Raw genomic sequence first — 11,014 nt, 5'->3', positions numbered from 1 at the left:
TCTGTCAGGAACTGGCCTCTGAGGAGAAGCCCGCCGAGCTGCCCCCGCTGGCGCAGCCGGAGGACGCGCTGCAGGGATCAGAGAGCCCCCCACCACGCCGCCTCAGCCGGGCCGCGGGGCGAGCGCGGCTTCCCGGAGCCGCCGTCCCCGCTAGGCCCCCGCCGGCCATGGCCGTACGGCGAGGCGGGAGGCGGGCTGGCGCCACGGGTACGGGGAGGCGGGGGGAAGTGTGTAACCCGCGTGGCGATTGGTTCCCGCCGGACGAGGGGGCAGGATTAAGGGGAGGAGCGGCGGCGGGATTGGACGGAGAGCGAGAGGCATCTGTCATGTGGGCGTGGATAGGGTTTCGCGGGGAGGGCGGGGCCGCTGGCGATTGGCTGCGGGGCGCGGGAAGGCTATAAAAGGGGCGCTTGGCGGGCCGCGGTAGTCGGCGGCCGGTCGCGCTCCGCGGTTGTTCGTGTGTGGGCGGTCGCTGCTCCCGTGAGGATGTTCGAGGCGCGGCTGGTGCAGGGCTCGGTGCTCAAGCGGGTGCTGGAGGCCCTCAAGGACCTCATCACCGAGGCCTGCTGGGACCTGGGCTCGGGCGGCATCAGCCTGCAGAGCATGGACTCCTCGCACGTCTCCCTGGTGCAGCTCACGCTGCGATCCGAGGGCTTCGACACCTACCGCTGCGACCGCAACATCGCCATGGGCGTCAACCTCAGCAGGTGGGGAGCGGGCAGCGGCGGCGGCCTCCTCCGGCCGCGGGGACGGGGGCGGCCCCGGGACCTGAGGCGCCGAGGGGAGCGGGGACCGGGGGGGAAGGGGGTGCGGGGCGAGGGGCCGCCTGTGCCCTCGCCGTGCCGGGGCGGCGGCTGCCGGGGCGGGCGGGGGCCCCTCGGAGCCCCTTCTCTGCCCTTCCTCCCGCCCCCCTTCCATTCTCCTCAGAAGTCTCGCGCCGTTTTTCGCGGGGCGGGGCCCGGCGGCGGTGACGTCACTGCCGGCGCGCCGTGGCGGGAAAGCCCGTTCGGAGGCGGGGGAGGCCGAGCGCGGCCCGCCATGGTGTCTCGGGTCCTGCCGCCCGGGGAGGGGGGGACACAACGAGCCCCATCTCTGCTCCTTCTGCGCAGCTCCGCAGGCTGCGTCTGAGGCTGGCGGCTGCGCCTTGCTGGCCTTGTTTTCGCGCTCTGTAGTAGGCTCTGTCTGTTATCTTGTGAGTTACCTACCTTTTTTGCACCCCCCCCAGCATGTCCAAAATACTGAAGTGTGCTGGAAACGAAGACATCATAACTCTCCGAGCAGAAGACAACGCAGATACGTTGGCTCTAGTGTTTGAAGCACCAAGTGAGTGTTAGATGTGGAAACTAATTTGCTACTGTGATATTTTTAGGTGGTCTTCACAAACCATGCAAATGCAGGAGGGGAAGGAGATGACAGTAAATAGTTCAGAAATGGGAGGGGTCACCTGATACTTAAACTCTTGAAACAGTCTGGAGATGTAAGCTTAGTCAACCTGACTGATGCTTTCTTTGTAAGAGAGACACTCTTCTTTAGGCCACCTGCAGATGCTCTTGGTGGGTTGCTGTCCTCTTATAGCCTGCAAAATCCTATTTGGGTCACTTTCAGATTTCTACCTCTAATTAACAAGGTAGATCTTATTGTCATAATTTGGATGTTTTTACTGGGGGGGGGGGGCAAGAGTTAAATTCAGGATGATAACTTCTTGGAAACACTTGGTCAAACTATGCTTTCTTTCTTTAGATCAGGAAAAGGTTTCTGATTATGAGATGAAGCTAATGGATCTGGATGTGGAACAGCTTGGAATTCCAGTAAGTAGTGGCTCGAATGACTGATGACACTGCCCCTTAGAAATGGGTGTTTTCCTATGTTCACATCAGACTTGAAGTTTGAGCTTGTAATATAACTTCCTTTGGAAAGACTAGACAAACTCAAGTGTAGCGACTACACCAAGCTTCTTGGTACAAGTTTAATTGTGACACTTCCTTTGCAGGAACAAGAATATAGCTGTGTAGTGAAGATGCCTTCTGCTGAATTTGCACGCATCTGTAGAGATCTCAGCCACATTGGTGATGCAGTTGTCATCTCCTGTGCAAAAGACGGTGTGAAATTTTCATCTAATGGAGAGCTGGGCAATGGAAACATCAAGCTGTCACAGACGAGTAATGTGGATAAAGAAGAAGAAGCTGTAAGTTAAGCGTTCACAGTTACTGTGGTGTCTTCAGTGTTGATGTTTCTACTAATATGACATTCTCTGACCTATTGGGGGCTAAAGCTGTGTATTTCTCTGGTTTATAGATTGGAGGCAACAGGTCGTTGCCAACTTTAGGTCCTTATCCCCCAGGGCCAGCAAGCTGTGCTCAGCAGAACAGAGTGGGGAGTAGCACTTGTCTGCCTTTGCTTGAGATGTCTGAATTACTTGAGAGACTTGAGGGGACTTGCTGCAGCTTGCATTTATTGAAGTCTCACTTGGCTGATGGTTTTCTAGGTCACAATAGAGATGAATGAGCCAGTCCAGTTGACCTTTGCTCTGAGGTACCTGAACTTTTTTACCAAAGCCACTCCCCTGTCACCTACGGTAACACTCAGCATGTCTGCAGATGTTCCTCTTGGTAAGTAGAAGCAGCTCTCCTTGAAAAACCTTGTAGAATGCTGCCACCTTAGAGCTGCATTAAGAACTCTTGACTGAATGTCTTATCTGAAGAACCTTCTGAATACTGTTCTTTTTCTTTTTCCCAGTTGTGGAGTACAAGATTGCTGATATGGGACACTTAAAATACTACCTGGCTCCAAAGATCGAAGACCAACAAGAAGGCTCTTAATTGGAATAGGACTGAGGGGGAGATCTGGTCAGCTCTTCAGAGGACAACTGACTTTGAGAGGGAAATGGTGGTGTTAGCAATTTCAGTGCAGTGGAGCATTGTATGAGCACTGTTAGGCATGTTGTATAGATATCTTTTGTACATATTTTTCAACTTACTATTTTGCTATACTGGTGTCATGGAAGTAGATTTTTAGTCTGTTACTGTACCTCCAATAATCTCTTAGATACTGTCTGGAGGTGAAATATCTTACTCCTTTCAACTTGTGTTAGAGAAGGGGTGCAATATTTTAACTCGAGTAAAGATGTTTCCTAGAGTTTCACCTGTGGAACTGTAGTTGACTAGAGTTGCTGTTCAGTTATGCTGCGAGTTTATTCGACTATTTCATCCATTTATTTTTGAAGCTGGTATTCTAAGTGAAACATTGAAAATGGAAATAAAGAATATAATTTCATGGGTTTTATCCTGTTTAAATGTGGATGGATGAATCGATGCGCTGTCAAACTATGCTAATGTACCCTAGCTCCTTTTTCAAAGGCACTGCACCAGGCAAGCTTGTGGGGTATTTTTTGCACTGGAGTTACCAGGTTCTGTGTTGATCCCTTAGATGTGTTGACATTGAGGGGTGTGGTTACAGTTTGAATAACTAATTGGTCTGTGATGCTGTTTCCTTTAAGCAGAGGAAGTTTGTGAAACTTTTCCTTAAAATGCACTAGCTTCAGCAGATGCCAGAGCTGCCTCTAGCAGGGACTGTTCCTGTAGCTGTCACTCTGGCCCTCGGTGAAGTCTGAGAGTGTGTAGGCACGTGCCCCAGTGTGGCTGTGACAGAAAACCGCTTGGTCTGGTGGCCATTTGTGTGAACCGTTCCTGGGTGTGGTTCTGTTTCTGGCTGGTTGATGTTGAGCCACTCCTCATGTGTTCATTGAGTGCCTTTGTCCCACACCTTGCATGCTTCTATTGATGTGTAGTGTGCTCACTGTGCTACCAGCAAGTCCTGTCTTACCATGTTCGTATTGTTGATGAAGATCTAAAAATAAGGCTTACCGTGTTTCACCCTGAAGGTTTGATCATGAAAAACAAGATCTGAAAACAGTTTCAGGCAGCTACTGTGGTTTTTTTCTTCACTTACTGTATTGCTACCAGCTAGCCATAAATCCTTACTCTCTGTCTGGAACCTGAGTGACTCCACTTTGTCACGAATGACAAAACACTGAAAAGCAATTCAGTTAGCTTGATCAGTGCTATGTGGTAAGTAGTACTTAGAGGCTCTTTAAGTGCTGTGGGTATGCTTATTCTTCTAGGAGGCTGCGTGCTTCCCACTAGTCAGCAAAAATACAGGACTGACTAGAGCATAAACTGCCTGAAAATTTGACACTTGGAAAACCCAACCGTTTAGCAGGAGAATTTCACAAGGTGGCAGTACTGATTAAGAAACAAATTCTGCTGTGTCAGAATGATGCAGCTACCATTGTGATAGAAGCTTGTCCCTGCTCAAAGCTGAGGGACACTATTTCTTAATGCCCCTGCTGTTGATTTTTTTTCTGTTGGTAGTAGCACTGCTTTACTAGTAGAGATGGTTTAGACTTTTGTTTTCTTCTGCTGTGATGGATGCAGATAGCTCCCTGCATGTTTTTCAGCTCCCATACTGAGCTTTGTCTTATGTCTCCAGAGCATACACCATTTATTCTCTTGAACTTTTTTAGCCTGCTGATTAATTCAGCACCTTTTAAGAAAACACCTCAAAGGCAAGATCTTTAGCTGCCCTGAAGTTTTTCAGCAATTGCTGAGTTACTGCCCTGAACAGTACTAGTACTTTCTTAAATAACCAGGAGGCTTTTTTCACTCCAAATGTGATGCTTCTCAGATTGGATCGCCATTGTGGTACCTACAAGTACAACAAGCAAGCACGTGCTTCAGCAAAGAATCAAAGATTCATGATGTTGAAATAGGGAAGGATTCTGGGTTTCAATGATGTGCGTAAAGCTGGGCTAGTGATTGAAGCAAATTTTTTTGGTGCAACCCCCTGCTGTAGTGGGGGTTACAAAACTCTTGAGCTATTCTACTCATAAACACATTGTAAAAATAAGCCAGATGGTTTAGTTGCTTATTTTTACAGCTTTAATGACCAAATTGAGTAGCCTCATGTGAGAAACATCCTTTAACAGTAGCGTCTACATGCTTGTGTTCTGACTTGTGTACTGTGTGCTTTCTGGATAAGTCCTTAAAGAAGATGAATGTTTACTGTGCCATTGTCATACCCAAATAATCAAAATTAAGATGTTCCCTTAAAAAAAAAAAAGCTGGGGAAGCTTAGTAAATGCTGTGCGTGTTTCTCCATGTTTGAGAGAGTAAGCTTTTGAAGTTTATATATTTAGACTTTCTTAGCAAGGAGAAAAAGGGGGAAGGAGGGAGAAATCTGTGAAACTTAAGATTAGGCTTTGGGGGCTCCAAATCCAGTGTGTACTTTATTAATTTACAGGAACTGGAACCATGGCAATTCCTGCGGTTTCCTTGTTTGGAGCAGCTGGAGGAAGTAGATCCCCAGCTGTCTTTCATCTGATGAGTTAATACTGGTCCAGGTGCTAGAAATAATTTTCTGGCTATAGCTTGTCTGTCACATATTTTGCCCTAATGAAGGGCAGTGCTGTGTCTGATGGTTCAGTTATGTCCAGATCTTCCTGTAGGAAATCGACTTTAAAGCACGTGTAGGAGAGATGTGCATGAACATGCTGTTTCACAAATGAATGCCGCCCCAAAATGACAGATTAGCTCCGGTGGGTCTTGTGTGACGTGGGCCTGGGTGACCAGGACGTGGTCCCCGCCACCCTGCCCAAGGACGCTAATTCCAGCTGCTAATCTGGTGTGCGAGGCCGAAAATAACCCAGCGGCGCTGAGCCAGCGAGAAGCTGCTGCCACAACCTGGAAGGAAATTACTGTCATCACGAATAAACTTCCTGGGTTGTTCTGCGGCCTGGGCAGCGCGGAAGAGAAGCGGCAGTGGGAGAGATGGGCTCGGCCAGCAGCGTGAATAGCAGGTAACCGCCGTTGTGTGCTTTTTATTAATGTTTTGAAGCTGTGCAAGGCAGGGTGCGCAGCCCGGAGTTTTGGGGGAGTTCCCAGACATGTTGGGAACTTCCTGTTCAGCAGCGGAGAAACCATTTCGGGTCTGGAGGAGAGGGGTTGGCTGTGTTTGTCGTGTGAGGTTTGAGCTCCTGAAAGGGCAAGAAGTGACATTCCCCTTCCTGCCTTATTCCTGGGCACAGAGGGTTGAAAAATATGTTGCTCTTATTTAGGGGGTAAACAGGATTTTGGCTCGAAGTCCCGTGTTTGCATTTACTGGCAAGCTCGCCTGGTGAGCCTGCGCTCTGCTCGGGGCGCGTTCCCCCGGGCAGTGCGGGTTCTGACTGCGTTTAAAACATGACTGTATTAGAAAACTTCAATTACAAGTGTGATTCACCATTTATTTGCTTCTTAAAGGGCACAGCACTGAGCTCGTTTGTGATCTTCAACCACTGTAGAGCACAAGGATAGTGAAGCTTAGTGGACTTGAACCTGGCCCTTAAACATGAGATCTGAGTGGTTTGGGTTTTTTACATTTGTCTTTAATAGCCGCTTTCTCGTTGATAAGCAGGTGATGGGAAAGGCAGGACAACTTATGCAAGTGTAGATTGGAAGTAATTCCTAGGAAGCCACTAGGAATAGCCTGCTAAGTAATGGGACAGTCAGTAAGAAGTCCCATGGTACTTGAGAGTAAAATGGGGTAGAGTCAGGAAATCTGACACATTTCAGATGTGCTGATTTCTTTTGACTTTTTCTCCTCCTGCACGTCTACCCCTGGGCACATGGGAGGCCTTAGGGATATTTGAGTACTGTGACCTGAAAAACACTGATGTATAAGTGGCTGAGGATGTGAGTGTCACCACCCTGTAGGTGGGTGGTATTTCCATTATCGATGGGGCTAGAAATGTTTTGTCTGTGCTTGGGTTTTGCTACCAAAAAAAAGCAACAAGTTCCAAGGTAAAGGTACAGCTGTGGGGGTTTAAGATCAGAGGGTGTTGGGTTTTTTATAAAAGTCAAATTTACTACAGGAGGAACAAACCTGATGGCAGGGGAATGTGCCAGCAATTAGCAAGAGGGAGACAAAGGCTTTCAGTTCAAGTGGAGACTAAATATTTTGAGGATATGCCAAATAGTGTTATAGAGAAAGCATCTTTGTCCCTTCCTGTTGGAACAGTTGGGATATGCACTTTTGTTTTCTTTATTCCATACTTTCTCTGAAAATAAAGCTACTGAAGTTGGAAGGCGAGGGAAGCCTATTGCCTGCCTCGCTTCTGGGAGTTGTAGCCCTGGGCTGCAGTGCAGGTTCAAGGCTGTGGGTGAGCAGCCACCAAACGCATGGGAGAAGTTGTCAGGGCCTGTTAAATGGCTGTGCAGTGAATCAGGGATGTGTTGGCAGGCCAGATCCAGGCTTCAACTCCTGAGAAGTTGGGCTTCAAGGTGCAGAAGCAAGCTGGCTCTGCCCTTCTCCCCAGGACTGTCACTGCTGGCAGCAAAACTGCAGGGCTTGGCTTCATGGCATGGTGAAATTGCAGGGTATGGCTCTGGCGTAACTAAATAAAGCTCTACCCTGAACGCTGCCTCCCTCACAGCTAGACAGACAAGTGACCTATGCTTTTTAGTTCCTTGTTGGTTTTTTCGTTACCTCATCCACTAACCACTCTGTCCCCTTGTCATGTTCCCTCTGAGTCATAACCTGAGCAGTCTTGGGGATGACAGCTCCATTTCATTCTAGTTTCCAGTGGTTGGTTTTTTTGTGGGTTTTTTTTAATGATCTATTGCAAAATATCTGGCTGGTTGAAAAGCTGCTTTGTTTAGTTCTGGTTTGGGTTTATTTGCTAGTGTCCCTGTTTAGAAATAGCTGGACCTCAGACATCTCCCTGCTGGAAGTGTGATCTACTTGCGAAATGAGAGCTGATTTATACATTGTATATTCTGGAATTTCTATCTTATTTTAAATGCAAGTTCTACCTTAGTCTGACTTTGCTTTCAAATATTGGCAAACCCTATTGCAGCTATATCCATGCCTTTGTATTTTAGGCTTAAATACAAAGCTTTGTTTGAAAAGAATTTATGAAGAACAAAGATGCCTTTTTGTAGGTACAGACTTGACACTGTTTCAAGTAAGAAACTTGGTCCATGTCTCTCAGATTCTATTGTCCAATTTGCTCTGATTTTTTTTGCTGTTCTTTCTATTTTCCAGGTTCTAGCTGATGCTCAGGCTTCCTTGTAATGATGCCATCACGGACAAATCTGACTGCTGGGATTCCCAGTAGCAAAGTCAAATATTCCAAGCTCTCCAGCACTGATGATGGATATATTGACCTGCAGGTAAAAACTGGGGAAGAAAACCTCTTTCTGCTGCTGCTGCTCTGACTCTAAACTACTAGGAAAGGCTGCTATAGCTTTGCATGTGCCTGGGAGGCTGCTGCTTTGTTTATCTCTAGTAGAACAGCCTCAGCTCAGAAAGGTACAAAGCTAGCTGTCAGCCACCACTTGAGCCCTTCTCCAGAAAGCCTCTAGAGCTTAACTGGAAAGATTGCGTGTTTAATAGGGCCAGATGCTTTTCTTTGGAGGGAGATGAAAATTGGAGCAGATCTGGAAGCAATGGGTGTAAATGCTGGCTCAGGCAGCGGGGTCTCCATGTGCAGGATTCCTTGCAGAAGGGCTGTTACAGAGCCCTGCAGCAGAGCTGCTGCAACGGTTTGTCCCATGTCATATCTGCTAGCTGTGGGATGCACATTTCTGCCATGGTGGGAGGGGAACTGTGCTGAGTTAAGCTTTTTAATATTTGGGTTTTTTTGATCCAGTTCAAGAAGAGCCCACCAAAAATCCCTTACAAGGCAATTGCACTGGCTATTGTGCTCTTCATGATCGGGACCTTCCTCATTATCATAGGAGCCCTCCTCTTGGCAGGATACATTAGCAAAGGCGTAAGTGGTTTGATTACATTTCTGTTGCGAGTTTTGCATTGCTTGCCCATTCCCCAAAGCCTGCCGTGAACCATCATGTTCAGTGTAGAAATTCAGAGCAAAAGGCCTGCAAGGAAGAAAATCCCCTCTGCTGCCTCACTGGTGTTTGCTGTCAGCCCTATTATGCTGGGAGCAGAGCCCTGTGATGTCTTCAGTTAGCAAGTCTGGAGCAGGTTCGTAGCTGCATGGGAGATCTGCCAGGGAGGGCCGAGTTTCTCTGTCCTTCCCTGGGGTACAGTTTCATTTTAATGCTACATCCCTGCAGAGGTCAGCTTGCTGTCCTGGAAAAACTTCATGCTAGGATCATCACTCTTCTAGGGAAGATCGTCTGGTAACTTCTGTAGGAGATACCAGACTGCTAGATAGGACGCAGCAGCACTTTTCTCATCTCTCTGTATTTATGATCCATTGAAAGGGGATCTGTTGTTTGTGGCTGACTTGGTGCTCCTCTGTGGCACACTTCTTTTACCTCGTGCCATATGGAATTGCTTTACGGTTGGCAGCTGCTGCTTATCATTGTGGAAACAGTAGTATTCTGGCTGTATCGGAAGCAGTCCAGGCACAGATAGGAGAGCTTGCTCTCAGCCGGGCATGCAGCACCCAGCATGTGGCTGGCAGTTTTGTTACGTGGTTAGTGTTAGGAGGAGCCACCCCTCCTACCCGAAGGAGAAGTTCAGTTGAGGGTTTCCTGTAGCAAGGAGGAGATGCCAGGGAGAGGACTTGAGCTCAGCCTGAAGAAAAATGAGATGTTTCTGATTTAAGATGAATTTTTGCTTTTTGTCAGCTAGCCAGGCCTTAGGAATGAATAGTTGAGGCAGGACTTAAGAAAAAGGGACCCCCCCCCAAATCTCCTCTTACTGCACTTGCCTGTCTCTCTTCTGCAGGGAACGGACCGTGCCATCCCTGTGCTCATCATTGGGATCCTTGTGTTTCTCCCAGGCTTCTACCACCTCCGCATTGCATACTACGCTTCCAAAGGCTACCGGGGCTATTCCTATGATGATATCCCAGATTTTGATGACTGAACAATGTATTTAATTGCATTATAATTAGGTTGGTGGTAAGAGCTGTTAGTTACCCTGGATATCAGAGGGGGCCTTGTAAGATTGTAGATGAAGTATATCAGTCACAAGATGCCAGTTCCTGGTTTTGAAGTATTGCAGGTTTTTCGGTTGGGGGGGTGGGGGCTTGAACACAGAATTGACCAAAAGGATTGCAACATTAGGTGGGTAGAACATGTGATTTATTGTATTTTTCCTCTTTTGGTTACATAATGCTGGTTGCTTGTAAGAAGTTCTTCTTGGGCAAGCCAATTCTAGCAATTATCCAAAAATAGATGAGCCAGTTTCAGCAGCAAAGATACTTGGTATTTCTAACTGTTTTATAGAGTTTATTTTAGTTTTCAGTGAGATTGTGGTTTTCACTGGGTTTATCTTTGCAGATAAACCAGCATAGTTAAATTCTCCTTTTGCTCTCTGTCCATCAGAAATGCTTCGAATTACTTGTCCTGTGCTTGTCTGGAGTAACAAGTCAGATGTGTACAAGAGGCGGAAAACTGCACTTGCATGAAATACTTTACATATGCATTTGCTGCACAACTCCTCTTGTCAGAATGACCAAGCTTTTTTACTCAGCAAACACATACTTCAGAAGCAAGCTTTTTGCCATACCGCTGTTACTTTTGGCAAAATCCACTTATCCTTTAAAAGGACTGTTGTTGGATTTTTGCTTATTATTTTAAACAAACTGAATGGATACAGGGAGAATTGGAATTTGGACCAGGACTTAAGTGTCTAGATACAAAACCCCTTGGTTTTGACTAATGTGGATCTTGGAGACACTTGAATTCCATCTGTCTGTATGTATATTTGGAATCGTTTTGTCCTTGTCTAGATAATATGCTGTGCATAACTCCCTAGGCCAGTAAAAAGGAAATCTCTGTATAGTTCGTACTTAAGTCCCATTTGTATTGTTTTGCTAGTTTCAGTGATAGGTTATTCAGGGAAAACAGATTGGTAGCTCTATTTTGTGTAAAATAAAAACAGTCTGTCTCTTGAAGTGGGAATGAACTCGGTGTCCTGGAGAACAAGTATGTTGAGAAGTAGTGATGCAAGTAGATGTATTTAATATGAATAAACTTCACTATATTCTGTGTACAAATCATAA

General features: G+C 46.9%; 2 protein-coding genes across 3 annotated transcripts; both read left to right on the top strand.

Annotated features, from left to right (window-relative positions):
* Positions 1–413: 413 nt before the first annotated feature.
* PCNA (proliferating cell nuclear antigen) lies at positions 414–3,273 on the top strand. Its single transcript, XM_069801184.1, has 6 exons — positions 414–707; positions 1,226–1,323; positions 1,741–1,808; positions 1,991–2,185; positions 2,486–2,609; positions 2,737–3,273. Exons 1-6 carry the CDS (start codon positions 487–489, stop codon positions 2,817–2,819), a joined length of 789 nt encoding a protein of 262 aa, XP_069657285.1. The 5' UTR covers positions 414–486; the 3' UTR covers positions 2,820–3,273.
* A 2,348-nt stretch (positions 3,274–5,621) lies between these two features.
* TMEM230 (transmembrane protein 230) lies at positions 5,622–11,014 on the top strand. Of its 2 annotated transcripts, none has more exons than XM_009925255.2 (4): positions 5,622–5,854; positions 8,080–8,207; positions 8,687–8,809; positions 9,733–11,014. In XM_009925255.2, exons 2-4 carry the CDS (start codon positions 8,109–8,111, stop codon positions 9,871–9,873), a joined length of 363 nt encoding a protein of 120 aa, XP_009923557.1. In that variant the 5' UTR covers positions 5,622–5,854; positions 8,080–8,108; the 3' UTR covers positions 9,874–11,014. The 2 variants fall into 2 exon arrangements, with proteins under 2 accessions (XP_009923557.1, XP_069657286.1); XM_069801185.1 differs by lacking the exon at positions 5,622–5,854 and adding an exon at positions 6,446–6,525.

The sequence above is a fragment of the Haliaeetus albicilla genome, chromosome 13, assembly GCF_947461875.1.
Source record: "Haliaeetus albicilla chromosome 13, bHalAlb1.1, whole genome shotgun sequence".
NCBI lineage: Eukaryota > Metazoa > Chordata > Aves > Accipitriformes > Accipitridae > Haliaeetus > Haliaeetus albicilla.
The sequence above is the reverse complement of the archived record's forward strand: the minus strand, read 5'-3'. Positions and strand labels throughout refer to the sequence as shown.

Bases quoted from the DNA above. Each gene is read 5' to 3' on its own strand.
- PCNA (XM_069801184.1), top strand. From the start codon at position 487: ATGTTCGAGGCGCGGCTGGTGCAGGGCTCGGTGCTCAAGCGGGTGCTG. The intron at 708-1,225 runs GTGGGGAGCGGG...CACCCCCCCCAG, and splicing joins ATGGGCGTCAACCTCAGCAG to CATGTCCAAAATACTGAAGT. The intron at 2,610-2,736 runs GTAAGTAGAAGC...TCTTTTTCCCAG, and splicing joins GTCTGCAGATGTTCCTCTTG to TTGTGGAGTACAAGATTGCT.
- TMEM230 (XM_009925255.2), top strand. From the start codon at position 8,109: ATGATGCCATCACGGACAAATCTGACTGCTGGGATTCCCAGTAGCAAA. The intron at 8,208-8,686 runs GTAAAAACTGGG...TTTTTGATCCAG, and splicing joins ATGGATATATTGACCTGCAG to TTCAAGAAGAGCCCACCAAA. The intron at 8,810-9,732 runs GTAAGTGGTTTG...TCTCTTCTGCAG, and splicing joins CAGGATACATTAGCAAAGGC to GGAACGGACCGTGCCATCCC.